Here is a 9,069-nt window from a genome sequence, read left to right as displayed (position 1 = left end):
TGTCCAGTATTCGCGAAGAATGATCGACGTTGGATGTGGTACAAGTGCCATATTCTCAAAAAGCAATGGCTTGACCCCTCGTGGGCCATGCAGCTACAGCTTAGCCGCTTCAAGGTGTGTATTAGAATGCTTAGCCCTTGTGCAAACGTGTATCCAGTGTCGGGCGGCATCTCGACGACCTTTGACTCCTCATCGGTCAGACAGAATCCGCAGCCTGAGTCCAATACCTACGAGTTTCTAGTTATACATGTTCCTGCTTCAAGCAAATAAGGATACAAAGACCATATCTTATCCTCCAGCTGCATTTTCTGCAGACTGAATTGGCCTGCAATCAGTTCTTCGCCTGGCGACGTCGGCATTTGGATTTCGTCGACGTGCCCTCCGTTAGCGCCAATCGACATCACAGCATCCATTAAATCGCCCGTTTCGTGTGTGTCGAACTTACGGTCGCGGCCTGTGTTGGTGGAATTTCATGGGAGGGCTGGGCTGCCTGAGGCCACTGGATCCGTGGTCTAATCCATGTGCATGGTGCTACATGCATCCACTGATACGTTCGTCGACAGACGTTTCTCTGTCGGAACAGGCGTCTTCTGTGTGTCCTTTCCCTTCGCATTCGAGTTGGACTTGCCCTTCTCATCTTTGGCGTCGACTATTGGTGACCGCGCGCCATCTTTATCGAACCAGGTTACGACCAAATGTTGCTCCGGAAAACCTGGAGCTACAGATCTCGATTTCTCTTGGCGCAGTGCTGCTTGAAGTGCTGCCCACCACTGATGTCGCTGTGCACTCCAACACAATAGAGGCACGACATAATGCCGGTTTTGCTAATGTTGACGCGAGAGTAGACTACCTAGTCCAGTCCGGTGGTTTTAGCAGATTTAACGGATTTTGCATCGACATGATTTACAGATGCCCCGTTGCCCAAAACCTGGATTTGAGCGTTTCTCTTGCTCATAAAAATTGCGCAGCGTTTCGACTCCACCTTATCCTGTGTGAAATCCTCCAGCGTAAATACGATTGCGGAGCCCCAAAGTTGTACAGGAAGTACCGCCAAAATCTTGATCAGCATCATCTTCTGCGAGATCAGTCCAACCTTCAACGAGTCAGTGCTGTTACGGCTCACCTTCTCTCTAGCAACCTTAAATTGCTGGAAGAGGTAGGAAACGTTTGTGAAGTCAGAGGCGGCAATCGTTTCAATTTTTTGTAGTAACTCGATAAGCCCCGATGCCATGTTCAGTCCATTGCGTTTTTTTTTCTATGGCACGCCCAATCTTATGAACCAGCCTCTGCATCAACCTCTCGTCAGACATCTGATGGAGTAAATCCTTGATGTACGACTATGGCTGCCTGACAAACGCCCTTTGCAGCGCTTTCTTCATCCGAACCCTCTTGTCCTGTCTCTGGTAGGTCAGGTTCTCTCTCGATCGCATCCTCATAGCAGGCAACAGGAGCGCAACGATTCGCCTGAAAATCGTGACGACTAGCGCGTCGCTGAGCGCGACCAGATGAGCCTTGACCTTGTCTTTCCACCCGGCTAACAAAGCCTTCTTGAGGTGGAAGGCCAGATTAATAGCAACAATTTGGCTATATTTGCTTATCTTACTGATCTAGCTTCAAATTGTGCTTTCCTAAAAAAACTTTAGATAGACTCGCTACGCATGTACTTTATTCTGTTATTCCTCGCTGCTCTTTTCTAGATGATGTGCTCAGTCGGAGGCAAATTGGGAAGTGAGCATGCCTCCGCACTGCGCACGAGACGGCTTCACATTCCTTTGCTTGCTGTCGTCATCGCACTATGTACCCGGATCATACCATCTGTGATCTGCACTGAATCGCTTCTCGTATTTGATAATGATAGGTACACAACGCCTAAAAATGAAGTTCTCTCATTCAGTTATTTATTTCTTTAAGAGGCAAGCAGGTTTTCTGCTGTCCCTCCGCTCAACACAAACGCCTGTATGTTTAGCAGCACTTAAGTGGTGGAGGGGGGGGGTTCTAGACCCTTTTGGGGGTGTATCTTAGTGTCCCTATGTGAAGCTATAAGAAAATTATGAGGAGCCAAATACCACTCAATGTTTTCTAACCCAGTTGACGTTAAAGCACCCCCATGTACTGGAGTCACATTTAAATATCAAACAAAACCCCCACCATCAACAACAACAACACCAGCAGCGAGCCTATTTTCTACTCGGAGTATCCGATGTGTTATGGTGCATTTTGATGCTTTTGTCATTTTCACTTAGCCTACAGCTCGATTTTTATTTAATAGAGGTCGATTTTTTAAATCGGGGTTTTTAAATGACAAAAATTGATCGGCTGATAAATCGAGCTATGGCAGCCAAATTAACCGCCAATGATCAATCACCCACCAAATCCACATCGATATCCTGTGAATCGACCCTTTTTGCCGTTTCGAAATGGTAATTTGATAACATATATAACAAATCTATGTCTCTTCCCATCTCAATTTTACGCGTGGTTTTATGCTTCGACCATGTTCGATCTAGTTTTTGAAACGGATGGACAATCCATCTGCAAAGCACAATAATGAGAGTGTCTCCCTGCACAGTATTTAAAAAGGTCATTTCGGTGGGGACAAATCTTTTGGTTGTCTTCGGATGTGCATTTTGATCCTCGGATGTTCACCCGGATGCAGACCATCATTCCTAAAGTTTAATGGCTGTCAAAAGTCTTCCCCTCCCCAGTCAAAAGAATCCCAGCGGTCCAAAACGCAGCACGGGTCCGACGTCTGCTGTATCGACGTCCGCCATGCCACGCCACCAGCCCCGTTACAGCGAAGGGAGTGACGAGGACCTAGCAAGCGTTGCGTCAAGATCTAACAGCGACAGCGAATCCCGCGACATTGCAGTTCATTCAAACTCACGGAAGAAGAAGAAGAGATTAAGAAGGCATCCTACCGCCCGAGATCGAGCGGTAACCAAGCGAAGAAAGCAATTGCCTCATCGATTATCCTCGCGTCGCCATAACTCTTCTAGACGCAGAAATGAAGAATCATTGAACGTTCAGGATTCGTCAGTAGAATCCGAGCACGATAAGGGATCTCTTTCTTCATTCGCATCAGACTCTGATGCTAGCAGCCAAAATTCGTCCGATTCGAAAACAAAAGGATGCGACGGAGGTGACATCGCTCCTCAAGACGAATTAGTGGACGTACCGGATCTGGATGTGACGGCGTTCGACAGCTGGGACGCGTTGGAGTCGTATCGGAAGGCATACAGCAGGAAAACATTCCAGGTTTGTGCTGCTTAGACTGTGAGACAGTCTGAGACTGTGAAACAGTATCTGAAATCGTACTAAAGTCTTACTGTGATCCAATTTGCCCTTCTTTTCGTTGAGCTCCAGCTTTATGGAGTGCATGTCACTGGACTGGACAGTGAAAGCGGTATCAGACAAGCGATGGAATTCTTCCGGTACAGATACTTAAGTCTTATATTATCGTCAGTGTAAGCTTTTTTTGTAGTTAATATTTGTCAATGATTCATTGTAAAAAGAATGATATCGACCGGTGTGCATACATATGAAAGGCTTTACGAAGCAGGGAGTGACATTGCGGCGAGGCGAACACCGCGGTGAAGCCGCTTGAGTGGTGCTTAGATAAGTTTAAAAAGTCGAGTTGCCGCCACACTCACCGACAATCACTCTGGTTTTTTCATACGTTCTTGTACCCGAAGATGCACTTGTTTTGGTCGCTAACGTGCTAGCCTTTCCGAGCACATGGATCAGCAATCTGCGCGAAGAGAACATAATATAGCCGAGACTGTGGATCGGCTGCACAGTCTAAATTTGAGACTGTGCAGGTAGTCTCTGCCCACAATAATCGCACATGTCATAGGTTAAAGTGAGTCCGCACAATATGAACTCATTATAATACATTTTGTGGATTGTAAAAACCGATTCTTGCCGCATAATCGTTGGTTGAGAACGACCCAACACAAATGAAAGTACCTTCAGCAAATATAAACTGGAGCTGGACGTTCCACCAAGTAATGCTTTGTGTTGTGTGTAGTATAGCAAAGCGGGTAATGTAAGGTGAACACTTGCTTGTGGGTAGAGATCTAATATACAAACTCTAGGGCGTTCCGCTCTTTTTTGCATGGAGCCAGCTCCTCAATCCATTAATGTAGCAATACATGTTAAAAATATTATTGGCATTTTTGCTAATACTTGTAGGTAGTTGAGTCAGTTGACAGCCTGTCGGTTACCTAGAATAGGTAAAAAGAATGTTGGAAGCATATGATTGACTGCAAGTGTGATAGACGAACGCTAAAGAGTACGCAAATGTAAGAATACATTTAGACTAACTGACGTTTAGCTTTACTTGCAGCTCCAAGTGACCTCCTTCAGATGCGTGAGGCACCCACAGAAGAAGTGAACCACCTCCTGTGCCCGGAAGGCCTAAAATCCGGGACGCCAACGGTCCATGTACAGTGTCCTACCTGCTAGTGCTGTAACGTTGGATATCCACTGGGCGCTGCCCCCAGCTTTGACTTCATCGATCTTGTCACCACCAGACATGATGTTCACCGTCACGTCTTTCGTGTCCGTGCTATTAAAGCTGACGAGAACCGCCCCATCTCCTTTGCGCTTCCAGAACAGTGTAGTATTCTTAAAAGCCCGTTGAATCATCGTCAGGCCGAGTGTTTTGGGATCCGTTCCGTCGTCGATTTCGCCATAAAAATCGTAGGCCCACAGATTGTCTGGAGATATGAAGCAATAAGACCCATTACTCCAATCATATCGAAACCGGTGACAGCGATTGAGATGAGTGTCTTTTCGAATGCTTGGTACATGAAGTAATTACCATCCTCATCAGAGCCGTTTTTGCTCTTTCCTTTAGAAACGAGATCTTCGACCATACCACTGAAAGCCGTGCGGATTGTTTCACGAGTTTTGTAAGCTGTAGCTTCGTCGGACTCCTTAATCAGCTGCTCCATGCAGTTGTTGGTGACGATACCAATGTCAGACCTGACTAGTCGGGTGTTCTGCATCTTCAGTCGCAAATTATCTTCTGAAATGCCGGGGTTGTCGATTTTCAGTTGGTTTACAGTCCTCCATGTACGATCAGTCAGCGACCTCAAATCATATCCACATGTTGACTTCGACTTCATCGCGTCACTTAAAGTGCCAATCTCGGTCTCATTGATCGAGTTCGCGGCTTCTGTAAAATTAGCCCCAATAAGGAAAGCCTTGAACCGGGACCAACTCGAGAAAAGATTTTCCTTGTAGCCGATAGCGTTCAATAGCATCCAGTTGATTGTTGACAGCATACGGCCGGAAACATCAAGTGTACGGGTTGGAAATGACCCAAGCAGAGGTACATAGCCATCGGCAAATCTGTGACCACGTTGTGCGATTGATACCAGGCCTCCGAGAAAATAATATCAATACCGCAATTACTACCTATTTGTTATTATACTACGGATTATTGTTTTTTCGGGATAATAACAAATATAAAGGCTTACCGTTCGCGTGGCTTGCAGCCACCCATTCCTCTCCACCAGCCATTTTTCAGCGCCTCGTCCACTTTCAATCTTTGAAAAGACGGTCATTCTTGATTTACATCATGTCGTCCCAGCAACTCGCCGCTTTCTTCTACACCGCTCTCGAGCCTGGGCTCTACCGGTGCAACATCTGCGAACAGCCACGCAAGCAAGCCCAGCGCCCAGGCTACACAAACCTGATCTCTCACCTGAACTCGAAGCATCCCACTCACGGCGAAGAGTATGCTGAGTATCAGCGCCGAAACCTGACCTCCCTCGAGGTTTTTGGATTCGTGGACGAAACGACGACTCACATGTACGACTGGCTACGCTGGATTGTCGAGCGGAATCTCCCTCGTGCGAGGTTGAGAACCCACTAACGAGACAGTTAGTTCGCATGAAGCCTACCTCAGCGGAGACGCTGAAGACCTACATGCAACGAGTCGCTGAACGTGTCGGCAACACCATCGCCGAGGAGATGGGCGAGTGTTTCGGTGTTATGTTTGATGGATGTAGCTCTTGCTCGCAAAAATACACTGAATATTGCGGCATTGCGGATTATTGTTTGTCTTGATACGCCACTATGTATTGCTGATGCCACAGCTGCCTGCGTATACTGCCTATTGTATTTTAGGAGGCCTGATTGATACAGAGTGTTCATGATCTTGTCCGTCGAGGCTGTCGGATCCGTGGTCTTGATGTTACGGATATAACGGATAATGGACCTCATCGTGCCGATCATGATGTTTGCGCATTCAAAAGCTAATCGCACGCCATCTGATACATGCAACAGCTTCTGAAAGGCACCGAAAGCAGCAATAGCCATCACCGAGTTTCCAACGGCACCGATCTTATTAAGCGTCTCCATCGCGCAGTCATCGCTCTGGCGGATGCATTGCATGCCACATTCTACAGGGTAGGCGAGCGGACACTCTGCCCAGCACGTGTTGGTAGCTCCGTTGCGATCAAAGTTACTCGGGCAGGTGTCCATAAAGTGAGCTTCACGGTAGCACGCGCCGTCCGGAGACACGGGGTGTGGCCCAACCCAGTTTCGATACTCCGACGTCACAGTGCTCGTCGCCTCTGTCACTTTGGGAATAGTCAAATCCAGCTTGTCTGTGTATTCATCCATGGCAGCACTGGACGATGTAGCAGACGTCAGCGTTACGTCATATAGAGACGAGTAGATATTAGATGATGAAGATCCCGACGTTCGTATTCTTGATACAGTGGCAGGTAAGTCTGGAAGTCCTGGTGAACTTGTTGATGTGATTTTAGCTGGGATTAGTGTAGCGCTGTCATTGTCATCGTTCCATAAGGTCCAATCGATCGCTAAGCTATTTACAAGGCTTGAGGCAACCACCAAAACGACGAAAATTCTTCTGCATTGGGTCATGACTCCTGCCCAGACAGTAACGTTTAATTATACACGCGACTTTGGTCTCGAAACGTGGGAGGCTCTGGTTGTTAAGTTGTCCGGTGCTGCGGGGGCCTTGGTTGCGATGGTGACAACGATTGTGACTCAATTCGAGCCATTTGTAGCCACCCTGTCCAGCCTGGACTCCCGGACTTCGCGTACTTCAAGTTGATGGATTGTAAATACGGTTGTTACAAATTAAACTGGGAAAAAAACATTTACCTAGCCCTGATACGTTGAATCGAGTTCAGTGAACTCAGTGATCTGCTCACTGCTTACAAGTAATTTAATAAATACAAAGCCTTGAAAATCAGCTTCCTTCTTTTGCTACGAAACGCCACACCGACGAGCATAAGAACGACTGCTTTTTTTTCACTTCCAATCTCAGAAGGCTATCTTGTGTAATTTTCAACCCCTTGGGCCCAAGTTGGTAAACGCCCATCAGGGTTTCTATTCCTGGCCAATGGGAACGCTGTTTATTTTCAGACCCGGGCCCCTTAGTAATTCAAGTGGTTGTGCATTGTAATGTTAGGATTAGAATCTAATCCGGGATCGGGGCCCGATTCCGGGCATGTTGCAGAAGATATTGTTTATCTTACGCACACGAGAGTGCACGCAAGTTTACATGTATCCGTCTAAAGCATACTAAATGCCCGGTCACATAAAGTAAAGTCCGGATGTCTCACAATCATGTGCTATCCGGTCACTGTTTTTCCTTAAAAATAGATGGAAATACAGCGTTAAGATAAAAAAAGTCATCGATTTTGCGAGTTGTAGCCAACATATGTCCACTTTGCATTGCGCTCTGAGCCAATTTTAAAACCCCTTATTATCTTTGAGGCCAAGTATCCTTAGCAAAGTGCTCCTGAGGGTCCCTTGACCGGAAACTTGCTTCAGCACGGATACTGTGTTTATTTTCTTAAAATCTAACATGTTAAGTACATATGTAAGCCGGTTTCTTCGAGGTACTTAACAAGTAGGAACTTACTAGTGTAGGTAGACTTGGTCAATATATTATCCAGGACTTCCACTACTACGCTATCATAGATCCGCTTCCGAGTCTGGGTAACACCTGGTCGGGCCAACCTTCTAAATGCTAAAAAAATTGGAAATACCAAAAAAAACGAACTAGATTCTAGAGAAAAAGAACTAACGACAGCACTCTTTCACAGTCAATACAGATTTCAACTGTCTTTATAGCTTAGATTCGAGCATTTTCCCTTCGAGTTCAGGCTTAGCTGAGATACTTTAAAGTACAAGTACTGGACAATTACCACGAACTGTTTTCGTACTCTTGACTTAAGAAAACAAGTATTATACCTAATTGCAGCGAATTACCTTACATTCAATACTTTCTCGAGAAAAGAAAATTATGTAACATTAAAATGAAGGTCAAGTGCCAAATGTACTACACATTGTAGGAGGTTGATAAGGGATAAAAAGAAGTTTGGATTGACAAAGAGTAAGTGAAAAAGAACTGCAATGTACGTCCTGCACGTCGAAAGGCCTTTCGTAATCCGAGTCGGACGGCTGGTTTTCTGCTAGGACTTCGTCACGTGGCAGTTCCTATAATACGTAGGTACGGGAAGGCACTCTTGAGGTACGGTTTTTGTACTGTACATGTACTTCTGTACATCTTTCGAATAGTTTCCGATGATGTGGTGGAGCCTCCACACGTGGAGTGGATACAGTAAACTTAGTGTCATCTCGGAAATGTTGAATCCATTTTAACCAGTGAAATTATCTGGTGGTGAGATGATGCACAATGACAGCAGCTAAATACATGTATGAAGCTTAAATCGGATCCCAACCACGTGGATATTGACCAAAAATGAGCTGCTAGGTCACAAGAGCAATATTATCCAATACCGGTAGAGAGCTACTTCGAGTGGATTGACCAATAACATCCTATTTTACCACATGGTATCGTTGAAAAGCTGAAAAACTGAAGTTTTCCGCTAATCAGGGCACGTGGAGAAAACCAGCTAAGCGGTCAGAGTAAAACAAAAGTAAAAAGTGGACATAAGAAAGTCACATCATAATCGTATAGAATAGTGCACTTTGATCAAATTCCGACTAGGCGGGATTTAGTCGCCATACAAACATGAAGTGAGCCAGCTTCCTGCACGTCTTTATTGTGCGCTGGTTTTT

At 45.8% G+C, this 9,069-nt stretch overlaps 2 protein-coding genes across 2 annotated transcripts; both read right to left on the bottom strand.

The window, feature by feature from the left end:
* Positions 1-4,753: 4,753 nt before the first annotated feature.
* PITG_05209 (uncharacterized protein) lies at positions 4,754-5,288 on the bottom strand (the record flags this gene model as incomplete). Its single annotated transcript, XM_002998846.1, has 2 exons — positions 4,754-4,801; positions 4,875-5,288. 2 exons carry the CDS (start codon positions 5,286-5,288, stop codon positions 4,754-4,756), a joined length of 462 nt encoding a protein of 153 aa, XP_002998892.1.
* A 523-nt stretch (positions 5,289-5,811) lies between these two features.
* On the bottom strand, positions 5,812-6,633 carry PITG_05208 (uncharacterized protein; the record flags this gene model as incomplete). The annotated part of the gene is made up of 2 exons (XM_002998845.1): positions 5,812-5,877; positions 5,935-6,633. 2 exons carry the CDS (start codon positions 6,631-6,633, stop codon positions 5,812-5,814), a joined length of 765 nt encoding a protein of 254 aa, XP_002998891.1.
* Between the last annotated feature and the right edge of the window lie 2,436 nt (positions 6,634-9,069).

The sequence above is a fragment of the Phytophthora infestans genome, genomic scaffold, assembly GCF_000142945.1.
Source record: "Phytophthora infestans T30-4 supercont1.7 genomic scaffold, whole genome shotgun sequence".
NCBI classification, from domain to species: domain Eukaryota; phylum Oomycota; class Peronosporomycetes; order Peronosporales; family Peronosporaceae; genus Phytophthora; species Phytophthora infestans.
This window is presented reverse-complemented; position numbering and strand designations above follow the sequence as displayed.